The 17,199-nt window shown below is 46.4% G+C and overlaps 5 protein-coding genes across 5 annotated transcripts; 3 read left to right on the top strand and 2 right to left on the bottom strand.

Annotated features, from left to right (window-relative positions):
* Nucleotides 1-502: 502 nt before the first annotated feature.
* Nucleotides 503-1,342, top strand: ABOM_009422 (uncharacterized protein; the record flags this gene model as incomplete). Its single annotated transcript, XM_022536550.1, has 1 exon — nucleotides 503-1,342. The coding sequence occupies one exon, from the start codon at nucleotides 503-505 to the stop codon at nucleotides 1,340-1,342; it is 840 nt and encodes a 279-aa protein (XP_022386549.1).
* Nucleotides 1,343-3,034: 1,692 nt separating this feature from the next.
* Nucleotides 3,035-9,478, bottom strand: stt4 (1-phosphatidylinositol 4-kinase STT4; the record flags this gene model as incomplete). Its single annotated transcript, XM_022536549.1, has 11 exons — nucleotides 3,035-4,294; nucleotides 4,345-4,632; nucleotides 4,689-4,892; nucleotides 4,974-5,229; nucleotides 5,285-5,656; nucleotides 5,711-6,077; nucleotides 6,133-6,258; nucleotides 6,316-6,424; nucleotides 6,473-9,178; nucleotides 9,240-9,420; nucleotides 9,471-9,478. The coding sequence occupies 11 exons, from the start codon at nucleotides 9,476-9,478 to the stop codon at nucleotides 3,035-3,037; spliced, it is 5,877 nt and encodes a 1,958-aa protein (XP_022386552.1).
* Nucleotides 9,479-10,550: 1,072 nt separating this feature from the next.
* ABOM_009420 (CAMK family serine/threonine-protein kinase) lies at nucleotides 10,551-12,809 on the top strand (the record flags this gene model as incomplete). Its single annotated transcript, XM_022536548.1, has 6 exons — nucleotides 10,551-10,592; nucleotides 10,650-11,178; nucleotides 11,238-11,830; nucleotides 11,883-12,013; nucleotides 12,107-12,123; nucleotides 12,175-12,809. 6 exons carry the CDS (start codon nucleotides 10,551-10,553, stop codon nucleotides 12,807-12,809), a joined length of 1,947 nt encoding a protein of 648 aa, XP_022386551.1.
* A 1,013-nt stretch (nucleotides 12,810-13,822) lies between these two features.
* ABOM_009419 (cytochrome P450) lies at nucleotides 13,823-15,560 on the top strand (the record flags this gene model as incomplete). The annotated part of the gene is made up of 4 exons (XM_022536547.1): nucleotides 13,823-14,068; nucleotides 14,122-14,319; nucleotides 14,377-15,435; nucleotides 15,489-15,560. 4 exons carry the CDS (start codon nucleotides 13,823-13,825, stop codon nucleotides 15,558-15,560), a joined length of 1,575 nt encoding a protein of 524 aa, XP_022386569.1.
* A 477-nt stretch (nucleotides 15,561-16,037) lies between these two features.
* On the bottom strand, nucleotides 16,038-16,775 carry ABOM_009418 (mitochondrial 37S ribosomal protein mS41; the record flags this gene model as incomplete). The annotated part of the gene is made up of 1 exon (XM_022536546.1): nucleotides 16,038-16,775. The coding sequence occupies one exon, from the start codon at nucleotides 16,773-16,775 to the stop codon at nucleotides 16,038-16,040; it is 738 nt and encodes a 245-aa protein (XP_022386570.1).
* Between the last annotated feature and the right edge of the window lie 424 nt (nucleotides 16,776-17,199).

The following is a 17,199-nucleotide window of genomic DNA, read 5'->3' as shown; positions in this document are numbered from 1 at the left end:
TTGTCTCCCCCTCTACTCCCTTCCGTTTCTTGTCTGGGTTATTAATAGCACCCCGTATCCCTCCTTGGTGGTGGCTCTGCCAACCGCGGCGGCTTCAGCATCTTTCCCTATCGTTCTTGCCACCACTATCGTTGCATCTATCCATATTCCAGTGCCTTTGTGTGACATACCTGACTGACTGATTCACCCCCTAACAGACCTGTGTCCACTACAGAGCCTCACTTCTCCTGTTCTGCACTGCTCTCTCCTCGCCAGTTGTTTTTCAGGGGCTGACGTCATACCGTGTATGATACCCTGAGCACAACCCAGTAGCCTCAATTTACGGTTAACATTGAATATTTCGATTCTTCTATCTCCACACTTGTGGGGTAGGGGGCGTCTTGCCCGGATAAGTGCACACTTAGCCCGTCAACCATATCCGACACGCTCCCTCCACAATCCCTCCCGAATCATCAACTCTGTCGAATAATCTTTCGGGATTGTTCACCCAGGTCTTAATAGAATGTCAGGCGATCGTTCGACATCTCCCATCTCTGTTCCTCCACCATCGCGACAGCGTCGAGCTTCCTTGGCGTCAGGCCTTGGCTTAGCTGATTATCTGACGAAACCCGGGAATCAAGGGACCACCTCAAGCGTCCCAGCGGGTCCAATGGCAAGTGCCGTAGCCAACGCACAGTCGCACCAAGGGCGACGGCTATCCATTACCACGCTAGGTCTTTCAGGCTCACCAACCCAGACTTCACCGTTTGGGGGAAGAAACTTGCGGCATGGTAGTGTGTCCAGCTCTGTGGGATCCAACCCCGCGAGCCTCGAGGACGCGGTCATAGAGGATAATGAGAATGGCCCACCTAGTGCCACACCGAGCTCTCCGTTCGCACGGAGGGTTTCTTTTGGCGCACAAGCATTGCGAGATGTCCGCGGAGGAAGTACAGGCAATGGTAGATACCCCTCTCCTAAGTCACCCGTGGCTGGAGGGCGCTCAAATGCGTCGCTAGTCAGCAGCACTTCTGTCAATACCACCGCTGGTTCAATAGCTACAAGTACACATAACGTGATTTCTAAGAACGATAGATCTAACCAGTCTTGGCGACCACTAGGCGAAGGCTTTAATTGGTCCGAAGCTCTTCGGACTCGTGCCGAGCGTGCCCCGTCGATTGGAAGCAATTCCTTAAATGCATCTCACGGACAGCATACAACAAACACAGTTCAGTCTGGGCAGCATCAGCGGGCAGCCTCCATTGCTTCAATGGAACAACCAGCCCGGGAGATGCCCAAGCAACCCCGGCAAAATAAGCCGGACTTTTTTCAGGAGAAAATACTCCGTGGAGACTTCATGGACTAGGCACGCGTACTAACGTGCTTTCTACCTCTTCGTTCCTGTCTAGCGCTTCATCCCCCCTCGTCAAGGGTGAGGATCAATGACTGAAACGAACGAGAGACAGACGAGGGGAAGAATCTAAGACAGAAATGAACATGAGAAAGAAGCTATTGCATTCAATCAATGTGGTACTGTCGATTCTGCATTCGCAAGGCGTTAAGATCGATTGTTCAGTCAACTGGCTGCCCTTTTCATGATACATCCATCCGGTTTATCCATGGAACGAAAGATATCGAAGCCGATGTCGCAGTCAGCTCCGGACTATCTTACCACTAGCCATTAAGAGAGAGAAAAAAAAACATGAAAAGAGAGGGAAGCGAGGCGAGAGATTCGAAATGGTGACGCAATTCTAGTCAAATTCCGATACGAGTTATTCATATTGTAACCAAGGTAATGATCGTATTGTTGATTTAGCGTATGTTTATCATTCGTTCTTTTCCTTTTGAATGTGCTGGTCAGACATGTTCATGCACTCGCGATTCTAAAACATAGCCATATGGTTGAAACAACACTAGGTCGTTCTAAAATGGTCGTAAATGACTACAACACTCTCACATTGTTCTATTTACGTCATTTGTTTTTCTTTTCTTTTTTTTTTATTCGATTTGGTTTTTTGTTGTTCTTGTTTATAACACTTCCCAACTATAGTTAAGCCATTGCTCAATGAAATGAAGCAGTATGGGTTGCATAGTGACATTACTATTGCTCTAATACAAACACGAACGTATAATGACCTTCCCCGGATTCCATTTGAATGTATGTCATAGCCGTTAATAGCTTAGAAACTAGTGTACTATATTCGTTCTCGTTCTGATACTCTTTTGAATTAAGCTTGTATGAGATCATAATACAAATGTATGCCATCGGCATCCCGGCCAATATTCCAGGTCTTCTTTTCACAATGACACCATAAATTAGGTAATTCTGCACGGGAAAGCTGCCATCTAAAGTGGACGCCGGAAAGGAGAGAAATCAACATCAATGGCTAGATAGAAACAATGTCTGTCAAGTGAAAGGAGCAATCTGGAGCACTCAGAGAAGGGTAAGTAAGATGATGGTGAAAGGTCAGCGACATTGTGGATACTTCATCGGAATCTCTGTCACCTACCGTTGTCTCAGAAGGACTTTCATAAACCGAGACGCATAACTCTCGAATATTAGTGTTGTGAGCCCTACAACGTAAGATCTGTGTTCAGCGATGCTCAAGTCATTATTAAAGACCCGATAATATGTTACTTTGTTTGTGTTGTGTGTGTTGCGTATCTATCTGTCTAGCTTATTCAGGCTTCTAATGGAGACTGGCTTTGGTCTTTGAACGACCACGTCTAATATCCAAAAATATGGAAGAGAATGCTATTCGCTATTTTGCTTGATTAACAGTGCACTGGAAAGTAAGCCACTGGAGAATGGTGCAATCTAGAATAATTGAATGATCTGTGTCTTAATACATTAAGGTTTTCAAGGGAGTTAGAGGTTAGTCTCATAAAATTTAATGATCTAGATATATATATACTATGTAGTCTATATCCATTTTTTATTAAAAAACACTTCCCCACTCCCCTTTTTGTCTTTAGGAACGAGATGAAGAGTCCCAAAAGACATTATTGATATAGACGAAGCCGAAGAAAGGTGTCGAACGTAATTATGGCGCCCGATCTAGTATGGGATGCCATTTGTCAACAGCTGAAATTGATCGTAACCCTTAGTAGAGACACTCATGTAGGATTTGCGGACAAGCTCCCGCATATATTCAGCCGCATCTCTCTCGCTCTTCTCCAAAACAAATCGGTCCCGGAAATTCTTCAGTGTATCAGGCTTGAAACAGGGTAAGCCGCTATCAAGCATCAAGGAGACAATGTGAGATAATTTAGCACTGTAGGGGCGGGATGCAAGGAATGCCTTCACAACCAAGGATTCGAACCATCGATAGGGTTGTGTGTTTGTAGGGTTGTAAGAACTGCCCCCGGAGGCATGAGCATGTGTGTGTTGAGTACCGCTCATCACGGCAACCATTTCAGAAGTGAGTTTGAACGGTGCGCGCTCGAAGCGAACGCCTCCAGGTGCAATATCAAAGCAGAACCCAAAGTCGATGTGTATAATGTGGCCAGCATCATCGACCATGATGTTCCCGTTGTGACGATCCTTGAATTGTAGAAGATACGATATAACGGAATAGGCTGCCATGCTCTTGACAAAATTGGTACGTGCTTCCTGGAATTTAATGGAATCTTCTCCGCCATACTTGGAAACAAAATAATCATAGAGCCCGTTCACCGCTTCACGGCCCAGCATGTCACGAGAGATTGAATTAGGGAGGACATCAATAACACCACATCCGGGAGCTGTCGAAGTTACTCGGTAGGGGAATACCCAAACATCAAGCCCGACACTACCGAAGATGCTCCGGAAAGCAGCAATCATCTGCAGGGCTAACATGTCCTGGCGGCAGTCGTCACCGACTTTAAAAATGGCCGACTGCCAAACCTCGTAGGTCTCCTGCTCCGAGTCCAAGCGAGTCTCTTGGTCCTGAGTCAAGGTGTGTTGCCCTGAAGAACTTACGGGGCCTTCTGGATCAAATCGAGTCCTCGTCTTTTGAATTCTGAAAGTCGCCATGTATGGCGCTTTTGCGTGGCTTTGGAGTGGTTTTCCGGACTTGCGATCAATGCCGACAACAACGCCATCGGGATTGCTAGGGAGATAAACACCAACTTCCACTTTGATTTTGCGAAGCTCTTCCTCAATCTTTTCTTTCTTCTCGGGTTTACTTTTTTTGATGTACGGCCGGAGCTTCCCTGAAATACCTGTGATTTCATTGAAGAAGGAGAATTCCCTTTCGTAGAAGTCGCGTTCCTCGTGCGTGAAGCTGGCAATGAGAGAGTCCATGAACTTGTCCAGGGTTGGCTTGAGCGGATCCGGCTGTTTTCATACGTTAACAAATCGTTCCAGCCAAGGTCCGCTTCACTCACAATTTGAGAATCCTCGTCTTTGTACGAATTAGCCTTCATATTCCAAATCACCTGGTGTGCAAATAATTGAGATTGCTTAGCTGTTTCCATGATATAGCGCTCTACGTAACCTAACGCATCATATCGTAGAGCTTGGATCAACTGTGGAACAAAATAGAAACGAACGTCAATTGAATGACTTTCCAATGCTTTCATCGCATACTGCAGGATGAATGGGTGATTTCCATAAGCAGGTAAGAAATAGGCTAGAGCTTCGGTTGGATTCACGGGGGCCCAGTAAAGCAAATACTGTTAATATTAGCCTTGAATTGAAATAAATCTATCAAGGATGCACGTAACCCTACCTTCAACTGGAATGAGATATCTGCAGGAAGAGTAGCACCAAGCATGATTTCAAGGCTACTGGGCTCATCGATAACCTTTTCCGGGAAGTTGAGCAATAACCAACGGATATCGTTCTTCAGCTTCACAGATGGGAAACGAGCACCAAGTTGAATGGCTAAACCTGGATGCTCAGCCCAAGCAAGCCGTAACAAAGAAGTGGCCTCCTGAGGTAAAATTAGACTCATACTTTGGGAGGGCTTGGGGAAGGAAGAACGGGATGGGTGTTGCCCGCAAGGCCAACGAACCTCCATGAAATTCCTGCTCCCAGAAGACTGAGGTATGTAATGTTTACGTTCTTGGTCCAAAGGATACAGCCAAACCTTCAGACGTGACCTCTCATTTTCAAGAAGGGTATGAAGCAGATCTTGTTTAGTTTGCAGTGATCTATACGATCCCAGTGTGTGACAAGCGACATTAGAGACATTAACCAGAGCAGACGCCACATCACTAAGGACTTTATCTTCAGCTTTGATCTGCAATCGATTGCCTCCGAAGGACCACCTGCAGATGCACATATTAGAAAACTAGGTTCAGCAGCACGGAATTGACAACATACCTAGGCGGGTGTCTAAACCAACTCAGGGCAGCGGACAAAAGTTGGTCCTTAAGCTTCCAAGAAGAGGCCGTGTCCGCCGAACTGAAATGCTTCAGGACCTTAAGGCCAAACAAAATGATACGAAAGTGAAGCTCGCGAGATAGGGGATGCCCGCTCGTTTGCATCAGGCCGACACAAGTCATGTCAACGAGGCGACAAAACAGTTGTTGATCTTGTCGGTTTCCTAGCTGAATTGCACTGAAGTGGCTCTCAAAAAACTGGAGAACATGTGAGTGCGGTGAGAGAACCTTGTGGGCTTTTTGTTGCTCTTGTAGCATCTGTGCCTTATCAGTAGGCAGAAGCTCAATCTTTGCATACAGTGGATCAACGTAACTAAGTTGCAACGAGTCAGTCTTATGTTACAAGATGCAAGAATAGGGGCCTTACTTAAAAGATGGGTCGAACAGACCCTTCTTGCGCGAGATTGTCTTTTCCCAAGCTTCAGCTACTTCAACTAGGATCTTGGGCTCCACACTTGGATTCTCATGTATCGCTCCCAGCCAGAGAGAGATTCCGAGGTTTATTGACTCCGTCGAGAATATCTCAAAGGGCAAAGACACGAGGTAATGTGGAATAGAAGGATGATGATCACCACCACAGCACAAGAGAGCGGCAGCCTTTCGCAATCCATCCCTAACTTCCAGAAATGGCACTTCATTTCCCAGGCTAATCTGTTCATGTATGTAGGACAGCCGAGCCTCGGCAGCATCGTTTGACTCCAGTTGAAACAGCACAGGCGCATCAATTCTGGGCCCTGTAATTGTTTGATCAGCTCAATGTACCTGTTGAATTGATAAGGATACACAGACTCTTCCCCCATCCTAGAAATTTAGACAATTGCGTATCCGGATATCGATATTTTTGGCGTGTAGTATACTGGGCCATGAAATCAGAAGCAACGTCGACCCTGTTGATCCCATATGGCTCAATGGATCCTAAGCAAGGATGAGATGCATTAGAAATAATGCTTGACTATGCACCGTTGAGCTTACCCAGCCGCTGATCGCTTTTGGAGATGAGCGATCCCATATCAAGTGCAAACGATCTGCCCATAGAAATATTGCCAAAGCCACTGCTGTCTTCGGATGCGGATAAATAGGTCTGGCTTCTAGTGAGATACGTGCTTCAGAAAACAGACCTGGGACATACCTGAAGAAGACCTTTGATATCTAGGGGGGCGATATCCATCACGGCCGTGACCCATTCCCGAGCTCGCCCAAGGAACACATCCAAAGTTTTCCTTCTAAAGTGATAGTTGTCAGGTAAGTCAACTTTGACTATTCCCGTAGGTGAAGTGAACGAGGGTTTCCACTCAAATTCATCGAGTTCTTCTTCAATGCAGGATTGGCACATGACTGTCAAGAGTTCGAGGAGAGCAAATAGAGAGTCTTTTTCGCATAGAGCCGATGGACATTCTTTGATGATCTTATTAGCGCAGAGTACAGCAACGTTCTGTACTCTTTCTACTCTGTGACAGCAAGCCACAAAGAAACCACCCAGTTCCTTCGACAAGAACGGGACCGAAAAGTTCTCGTGCCTACCAGATAGCGTCAGCGAGACATAAGTGTTTACCACTTTCTCTGCAATTGTAGTCATGCAGCTAGCCATTTCGACGGTGGTTAAAGCCGGGTCCCGGAAGTAACTGAGGACTTTAGTGCAGTTTCCAGAAGATGCACGGAGGCTTTCGACTAGCAACGCTGCATTAAGGAACACTGCTTTTGGATAATTTAAGCGCTTGATCTCAGATTCGCGGCTGGGAATCTCCGTAATCAAGGTTTTCTTCTGTTCCACGAGACGCTGTGGGCCCATGCCACGCCTGAGAATTGTATTAAGCTCCACATCACTTTCAAGCATTTCCATGCGGTCTTCAGAAACAAGGGGTGGCGAATGTTTTGCCAATATGCGCAGCTCCTTCATATGAGTTCGAGCAACGGCTGAGGTAAGTGAAATCCCGTGAACGGCAATGTTGAACCAGGCATCACGAAACAGAGTAGATATGTCCAGGTCATAATCTGCAATATCCGCGGAGTTTCTGGAAGTCACTCGATCGGAGACAAGCAACGCTAGTGGTTTCAAAAGGGGGCTGAGATCGTCAGGAGCCAAGGCTATGTCTCTATGGCGCTCATTTTCAAAATCCGTCGCGTCCCCCTTATTTACGATACTCTCTAGTAAATGAATCAAGTATGTCCTGTGAAGTGGGTTGTTTCTCTGCAGTGTGACAGAAAGGTAGGCCATTGCGCTCTCCACTGCATTAGCAACGTTGCAATATCCCTTAGTGACCCCGTCCCAGTAGGCCCGGTCGTAGAATTTGAGAAGAAGTTGAAATTCACCCTGAGCTGTGCTCAGAGACAATACAGCTGTTTCCTTGATGATATAGGCATCAACAGAAGCACTGACTTTCCCGATCTTTTGTAGCAGCATAGATTGTGCTAAGGCGCTTATTTTTTCGTCATTTGAGTGGGTAGCAATCGTCACGATAGCGTGGACAACGTTTCTGTAATGTACACTGCCTTGCTCGCCAGTGACAGGAAGGGAGGCCTCACTATCTTGCTTCGCTTGGGAGAAACTGGTAAAAGCATTGCTATGGCCAGGAACATCCCCCATCGACTGTCCATGATATGCCTTTTCGGTGCCCGAGCCAGGACTTAGAACATTCCCAAGCGAGTACAAAGTCGTGATAACAGCGTCTTGAGACAAAACGCCAAGAACTTGGGCAAGGCATTTCGCAGCAACAGAAGCTGTGGGCACAGTTGGAATGCCACCTTCGATAATGAACCTCAGGAGAGAGCGACTGCCGGAAGAAGCGCTGTTTAGTGACATTCGTGCAACTATTGCTATGCTTTTCAAAGTTGCCGTTGCCAGCTCGAGGCATGACATTTGATTTGGATCCACCAAGGTGTTCTCTAACCAAGAAAGGAAGTCTTCGCTGTTTGCCCTTCCACTCAAAACACAATGTAGATACCCGATAAAGGCGAACGCCTTCACTGAGAAAGCCAGCTGTTGCTGCAAATGCGAGCCAAGCTGCAGATAGTCAGAGTCATTCTCTAGAAGCTTGATCTGGTCATCGATGATCGCTGCCGTACGATTGATAAGAGCTATTTCATCTGTATCGTGGCTCCTAGCGATGCCAACGCCACTCATATAATCGTCCAGCAATTCATCTTCTGACATATTATGTGCTCCGACGAGTGACGTAGTACACGCTTTGACAAAGCGCATAAATCCTTCTTGCAGCAGCATGGCTCCTAAGGGGCGTCCATCGGCAGCATAACGCCGAGTGTACCTCCTCCAGTCTCGAAGCATGTTGTCAGGCATAGTTGCATTACGTACAGTAGAGGAAGCTGTCTCAACAGCAACCAGAAAGCCTTCGGACAGTATTGACCGCATATGCTCAACTACCCTTAACTTCTCGATGGCTGTCCAGAAGGAAGCAAACTTAGTAGAGGCCTCCAGAAAGCCAATCAGGGAAACAGTAATTGATAATATACTGACAGCTTCATGAGCCGTGCCGAGATGGTCTGTCCCAGAATCATAATGTGTGAAAGGCGTCGCAGCTTGAACAGATTTGGCGCAGTGTTCCAGGTACTTATCAACAGCATCGAGCACAGTCTCTCGCAGCAATGGATATCGAGATTCGGAGCCCAATGAAAGAAGAGCCAAAGTGACATTTTTGGTGAGTGCCTCCCAAGGGGAAGGTTTTATGTGATGCAGGAAAGGCGAAGGACGGAATAGCTGACTGTGGGCCTCAGGAAGGTACCGAGATAGCTGTGCAACCAACCTAGAGGCATGCTCAGGTTTATCCACAGAAGAAGAAGCTTTACATAACGCGATTAATACATCTAGTTCTCGGATGCCCTACGAAAGTCAGTTTATGTGTTTCTGGTTGATGTATGAGATACAAGCGTTGACGACAGACCATAGGCACCCGCGATGTTGGCGCCTGATTTCGTAAGACGCCATTCAAACCACGCGGGTAAGATGCTAGTTGAAACTGTCGAGAGATGCGGGCAATGTCTGATTTCTCGTCACTCTCCGGTGATCTGACTGCTAGCGTTGCAAGCTTCCCCAACGCGGAGGGTCTGATCGATGCGGAGAATCTGTATTCCAATCAGCGCAAGACTTTCCGAGCGATGAGATCATGACTCACTCGTCCATTCTAACGGCAGTTTCATATGAATTACAGAGTGTAAATAAATCAATTCATTGTTTCCCCCAACCTTGTAAGAGGCGAAAGGGAGAAAAGGTACGAGACGCCCCTGAACGGCAGACGATTCAAGTAATAAAAAGTGCTCTCGGAGCTTGTGACTGGACATAGTACGTGTTCCCTCCCCGGACCCACGTGGGAGGCCGAACTTACCTACTCCGAGTACGTTCTCCTGGGTAACTAAATTACGACCAACCTAGGTCCTCGGGTTTTAAGGCTAACTCACGGTACAAACCAGTAGATGGATAGGAAAATACAAGCAGCTGTGCGAAACTTATATGGTACGAAATACCTGGTTCAAAAATATAGCTCTCAAACTTCTTGAATTAGAAGGATTAAGTAATAAAGTTACATCAAGACCTGCCTCAGTTAAGTACTAGTATACTTGCCCATGTCAGGGCAGTGCGACCTAGTTAATCGTATCATTACTTTGGACTGTACTTAGTAGCTACAGAGTATAACTATCTCACATATCCAACAGATTGATGCTGGCCTCCGTCTTCGAATGAGCTTCTTTTTTTACGGTCCTTGTATCGGAAATAGCGTCTCAGGTAGCCAGTAAATGGTACTAAGGCATTGCTACTACCCCTTGTTATCAACAAATGCCCTCTGAAGAATATTTGTTTGAAAGATACCCGTTAGCGCACCTCGCAGAACTCCGAATCTTGAGCTGCCAGCCGTGAGTTAAACTCACGACCACAAGTCGCCTGTACCTTTTTCTTCATCTCCTCCTCCTAATCTTTCCTTTAGTTGTCTTGAAACTTCGCGATCCCCTTCTCTTGGTTTTATTTCTTATTTCTTATTTTTTTTATTTTTCTTCATTCCCTTTTCCTTTATTCCCTTCCTAAACCAAAGCATCATTACGTGCGTTACCACTGTAAAAGAAACAGGCCCTTCTGCGTCACTCTGCTTCGCATCGCTCCGCTTTGTATCCACTACACAACCAGATTTACCGCCGTGCTAGCTGCTTTATGACGGATTTGGCAGCTATTTAGCCTAAGGCGGACACAAAGCAAAAACAGAATGGCGCCACAGAACGAAAGGAGCTCTCTTAAACGCAGTAGGGTGGGTGTTTCTCGAACGGGTCCACTGCAACTCACTGAAGATGCAAATATCATATAGGTTAGCACAGACCACGATTCACAAGATTTGAAAAAGCAGCGGCGCTCCCAGAGAACCACAACCCAAGATCAATCTCAGACTACGCCGGTGAATCAGTCCTATTTACCTACGCCTCTGACCCAACAAAATTCTACCACGACGGACGTTACGAAAGAAGTCACGGCTTCACCTGGTGATTCTAGCCAGGTGCGCTGCCAAACACCGCTCAATTCAGATTCCCTCCAAACATGTTCGTCTCCTCCTGGTGATACGCAAGTTCAATCACAATTTGTATACCCACCTAGAGCATTTGCCGACGAAGTCGAGGATGAGGCTGCTGAGGGGGTATGGGGATATCTCATCCCGCTTAATGAAAAAGTTCGGAGGCCCCTTGTTCTGAGAAAACGTGACAGTTGTGAAGGCCTTGCGGATGCGAAGTCCAAGGGCAAGACTGGGAAAGCGACTCGACGGCAAGATAAATCATCGGAGGACAAACAAGTGAAAAGCCATCCTCCTGGCGGTTACTTAATTGGTCGCCATCCGGAATGCGGTAAGTAGCAATATAAAGCTTAATATAACATTGTATGACTCTGACATCGATATTTTCAGACTTGGTGATTAACGTCCCCACTATATCTAATCGGCATTTCTTGATCTTCCCAGAAAACAAAAAGGGTGGATCGGTTGCGATAATGGAGGATCTGTCCAGCAATGGTACTTTTATTAATGACGCAATCGTTGGGCGGAACAAGCATCGCGAACTTGAAGACGGGGATGAAGTCACTATTTTGGATGAAGCACGGTTTGTTTTCAGGTACCCTCGCACAAGGGAAACAAGCGGGTTCCGCCAGCAATACAGGCTTCTTCAACAACTTGGGAAAGGCCACTTTGCAACAGTCTACCTCTGTGCAGAACGATCTACAGGAGCGCAATATGCCGTTAAGGTTTTTGAGAAACGTCCTGGAGATTCTCAGAAGTCCCAGGTGGACGCTTTACAGCAAGAAATAGGACTGTTGATGGGCGTTAGCCACCCAAATCTACTATGCCTTAAAGACACCTTCGACGAGAGTGATGGTGTATACCTCGTTCTGGAACTTGCTCCAGAAGGGGAACTCTTCAACTTGATCGTTAGCAAGCAGAAGTTTTCGGAGACGGAAACGCGCGATTTATTCGTTCAGCTTTTCGAAGGGTTAAAGTATCTGGTAGTGATGAAGCTATCCATTATTCAGTAACAACAGCTAACCTGGGTAATAGCATGATCGTGGAATCGTCCATCGGGATATAAAACCTGAAAATATTCTTGTTGCAGACAATGAGCTGACTGTGAAGCTCGGTGATTTTGGCCTTGCGAAGATCATTGGGGAAGACTCATTTACAACAACACTGTATGATACAGCTATATATCCCTTTCCCTTCCCTCCTTTACTTCATCGGTGTACTTTTCGTGCAGGGATCTAGCTAATGTTCCTTCCCCGTAGATGCGGAACGCCAAGCTGTAAGTCGCTCCAGTAAAGCTGGTATGGCACTGTTGATGCTTATATTGTAGACGTGGCACCAGAGATATTACAAGATTCCCGCCGCCGAAGATACACGAAAGCTGTGGACATCTGGTCCCTTGGCGTTGTTCTCTACATATGCCTTTGTGGATTTCCTCCTTTCTCCGATGAGCTTTATACTGCCGAGAGCCCGTACACTTTAGCGCAGCAGATCAAGATGGGTCGCTTTGATTACCCATCTCCTTACTGGGATTCTGTGGGCGACCCGGCTCTAGACCTCATAGACAAAATGCTCACCGTTAATGTCGACAAGAGAATCACAGTGGACGAATGCCTAGAACATCCATGGCTTACTGGGAAATACCCTAGTGTTTCTGACAGCACTGATGGGCTAACTGGAGCTTTGGGAAAACTGGACTTTTCGAAACGAAAAATCGCACGGGAGCGCACACTCCTTAGCAGTGTCAACGATGTCCATTTCAGTGAGCACTTGGAGGAAGGTGCTATTCCGATTAAAGTTTTCCATAAAAATAACGCCGGAAAACGTGTACACAACAGGCCTGCCAAAGCCCAGAAACGTGAAATGTCACCTGACGAAAATAGTGCCCCTAATGATTTTGTTAACCTTGGAGAGCGTGGGGATCCAGTGTTATTCAAAGAAGATCCCGCCAGTCAGTACAAATGAATAATTGCTAGGCATCTGTGGGTTACTGGTTTTATAGACTATTCTATGCTATTATAGAGTTCTAGGGACAAGAACAAACGATGAGTATCACCACAATCGGGAAGATGAGTATCGTTAAGGTTGATTTTAACATTGCTCTACATTCTGCTGGATATGCAATTACTCAATTCTGCAGGCTAGTTGCCAGTTAATATCATGCATGTCATACAACGTTGCCACGAATGGCATCAGGTGATTGACTCTCAAACGGGTGCTCTCTTTGCTCAGATCTCGACGAAAGCTCGTGTAGGCATTGGCTTCAGTATTACTGTTCCCAGCGATATCTTGAACAGGTTGGCGATAGGTCTTTTAAGAATATAATTACCAATAATATAATACTACTATGGAACACACCTGCTTCCCTTATACTTCTCTACGTTGTGCCCTGGTCTGTTTGTAACAGTCAAATCTTCTGAACCCGTGAATAGACACCACTACTAGTAGTATCCATGATATCCATAGTTGAAGTATTAACCTACTCCTTAGTACTAGGTACATGTGACAGGATTTGATGTAGTTGATGATTGGTTATCGAAGATACGTGTGTAATGGTGCCTTAGGTGTCTACTACCAGGTTAAAGTGGCGTGATGTGAAATCCGCGTGGCTGCCATTCGTTGGTCCTGAGTCTCCAGGGGTATCTGGAAACGCCCCACACGCCTGGGCATGGTACTACTAGTACTAGTACCTTTTACTGTTTGTTAGATTAGTCTTAGACCGGAGAAAATCAGCGGCGAGGTCCCAAAAAGAAAGGTACCGAGTCAACTCCGTACTTACGCTTTCTTTTTCCTACCCGCTCGAAAGTTTAGTCTATCCCTCAGGTTTGGCCCTCTCAATTTCGGAGAAGCGTCACAGGTATATCTCCCCCACTGAATTTCTTCCAGAGTCCTAGGAGGGTACCTCTACCTGAGACGCTTTCCCCTTTCATGTCGTTATTCCCCCATTCGTTTACCCGGTGACCTACTGTTCCACAATCATGGGCCTCCTGGCTGTCATTCTCGACAGTGTTTGTGAGCGCTGCTCAGATTCATCGCTATGGACGCTCACCAGTGTGGCATTACTATCCATGCTTGTTGTGTCTGTGATTATCAACGCCTCGCGCCAACTTCTCTTCAAAAATCACAAAGAACCCCCCTTGGTCTTTCATTGGTTCCCTTTTATTGGAAGTACCATCAGCTATGGCATGGATCCATACAGATTCTTCTTTAATTGCCGGAAAAAGGTACGCTAATTCTGCAGTATTTACTGATTACGCTCACATGCTTACTACCACAGTATGGCGATATCTTCACATTCGTTCTCCTTGGTAAGAAGACAACCGTCTACCTAGGAACCAAGGGGAACGATTTCATTCTGAATGGCAAACTTCGAGATGTCTGCGCGGAAGAGGTTTATTCCCCGCTTACAACTCCTGTGTTTGGGCGTCATGTGGTATACGACTGTCCAAATGCTAAACTTATGGAGCAAAAGAAGGTAAGAAAAGTTCACAGCAGCAGTAGCAACGTTGATCCAGTTTATTAACAATTGTAGTTTGTGAAATTCGGGCTTACTTCAGATGCACTTCGTTCGTACGTTCGTTTGATTACAGAGGAAGTGGAAGATTTCGTAAAGAAGTCCTCGGCATTCCAGGGTCATAAAGGCGTTTTCGATGTTTGCAAAACAATTGCTGAGATTACTATCTACACCGCCTCACGTTCACTTCAAGGGAAAGAAGTTCGGAGCAGATTTGACTCTACTTTTGCTGAACTGTATCATGACCTCGACATGGGTTTTGCCCCCATAAACTTCATGTTACCATGGGCCCCTCTTCCCCATAACCGCAAGCGTGATGCCGCCCAGAAAAGGATGACTGAAACATACATGGAGATTATAAAGGAACGCCGTAAGGCTGGCAGCAAAAAAGACTCGGAAGACATGGTATGGAATCTTATGTCGTGCGTGTACAAAGATGGAACACCTGTCCCCGACGAAGAAATTGCACACATGATGATCGCCTTACTCATGGCCGGCCAGCACTCTTCGTCATCTACTGCAGCTTGGATTGTCCTGCATCTTGCAGCATCCCCTGAAATAACAGAGGAACTCTATCAGGAGCAACTTCGCATCCTTGGACATGACATGCCTCCACTCACTTATGAGAACTTGCAGAAATTGGACTTGCACGCCAAGGTCATCAAAGAAACTCTTCGCATACATGCGCCGATCCACTCCATCATTCGAGCTGTGAAGAATCCGATGCCAGTAGAAGGTACCCCCTATGTGATCCCAACTTCACACAATGTCCTTTCCTCCCCTGGTGTCACTGCAAGATCAGAAGAACATTTCCCTGATCCGCTTGAATGGAAACCCCACCGCTGGGATGAGGCCATCGCTGCTAGCTCAGAAGATGAAGAAAAGGTTGACTATGGCTACGGCTTGGTTACTAAAGGAACCAACAGCCCATATCTTCCGTTCGGCGCCGGGCGACATAGATGCATTGGTGAACAGTTTGCTTACGTCCAGCTCGGTGCGATCACAGCGGCTCTAGTCAGGTTGTTCAAGTTCAGCAATCTTCCAGACGTTCAAACCCTTCCAGACACAGACTACTCAGTAAGCGGCGCTACCTATGGAACCTATAGAGTACCTCACTAACCGAATTATAGTCCTTATTTTCTAAGCCTTTGGGCAACTCAGTGATACAATTTGAGAAGCGCGAGCCCGTCCCCAAGGCATAGTGTTCCCTCGACCTTTACAATATACAATATCCATGGGCATATTTCTCGTGTTTTGTGGAAGATAATTCCAGAAGTGCTTGGAAGACAGTACTAAGCAAAGGAAGGTGGAAGGACGCTTTGAACGTTCGTATTCTGGCCTCTTGTTCCAACATATATGATGGCGCCGAACGACCTATTTCTATGTAAATTATCTTGCGCATTCCATATCGGGGGTTAACTTTCAGGAAGCCCCATTTTCCCATCATATCATTTTTAATCTAACGTCATGACCTAAACCTAACAATTAGAAGACGCCACCTTACAACGCCCACGGATCAATGTGTCCAGTTCTACAGTACCAGAGATTGTGCACTTCTGCAGTATAGTTCCTAGTCAGTGAAGTGATGTTTATTTATTGCGATTCAACCCCCCCAAAAGTACAGTAAACTATTATACAGTAAGGCAATTACTCACCGCAGTTCTCAAAAATTCATGAGTTTATGCCGCTCCCTTCCTCCTTTCCTCACTTCTCATTCTAGCCCTAACCTCGGCACGTCTCCTTTCACCACCATCCACCTTGTGTCCCAACTTGTCCTCCCACATGCCTTCCTGGACTTTTATTAGAGCTGCGCAATTATCTGTGCCTTTGATTGGTTGTAAGAATGGCCCGCTGAGCATGGAGCCACGATGGATCTTCATGTGTGCGAACTTTTTGAGTGGCTTCGATGGGTCGTGTGTATATTCGGAAGCATCAGGTGGCAGGTTGACAATAACTTTCCTCATACCTGGAGAGAGCGTCGCCGATGAGGTGGAGGGGCCTGAGGTTTGATTGTCCGTTGGTGTATCCCTTGGCGCCAATGGAACCTCAACTACGCGCAATTGGGCTGTACCATCAACAACATGTTCTAGGTCACCACCCGGCCCAAAGACTCCGTTCCTGAATTTCTCCCTTTTCCGGAGCAGATAACGCCGTTGACGAGTTGGCTCAATGCCAATATCCCGGAGCTCAGTAGAGCTAAGAGTAAACAGCTTCTCCCATGAAGGCAGCTTGCTTGCATGTTTAGTCATGCCACGGCCAATCAACGTAAGAAATGTTTCGACGTCGGGGACGAATGGTGTTGGCGAAGGCACAGAGGGCGTAGAGGAGTGTTTATGGAAGCATCGTACACATTGTTTGCCAATGGCCAGAGGTCTGATGAGTCGTGGAGATAGGAGAAACGAGCTACGCATCACCATCATCGGTCGCATTGATCTTTTCCACTGAGTGGTAGGGACAAGATTACGCTTGCAAACTTGGGTATACAGGAAGCGAAAGGAAGAGATCAGGGTGTAGGCAATGGAAGCCAGATAACTTTGCTAAATCAAGAAAAGAACGAAAGCTGACTTTTCTCAGTTGAACTCACTGATTGGTAGTTACATTGTTGGCGGTTGGAGAAATTTTGGTCACAGCCGCATTTCAGGATCAACAAAACTCCGAGACTTTGGTTATTTATGTATGCTTAGGTAGTCCGGAGTACGTACTAGTTATAGTAAGCGCCACCACAACACACTGGCATCAAGAAGCATATATTGTTGTGAATGAGTAGGGCAACAACGGAAACAAAACAAAGCAAAACACAAGGCACTGTAATCCTAAATTTACGCAGCAAAAGAAAATTCG

Source organism: Aspergillus bombycis, assembly GCF_001792695.1.
Source record: "Aspergillus bombycis strain NRRL26010 chromosome Unknown contig00081, whole genome shotgun sequence".
NCBI lineage: Eukaryota > Fungi > Ascomycota > Eurotiomycetes > Eurotiales > Aspergillaceae > Aspergillus > Aspergillus bombycis.
The sequence above is the reverse complement of the archived record's forward strand: the minus strand, read 5'-3'. Positions and strand labels throughout refer to the sequence as shown.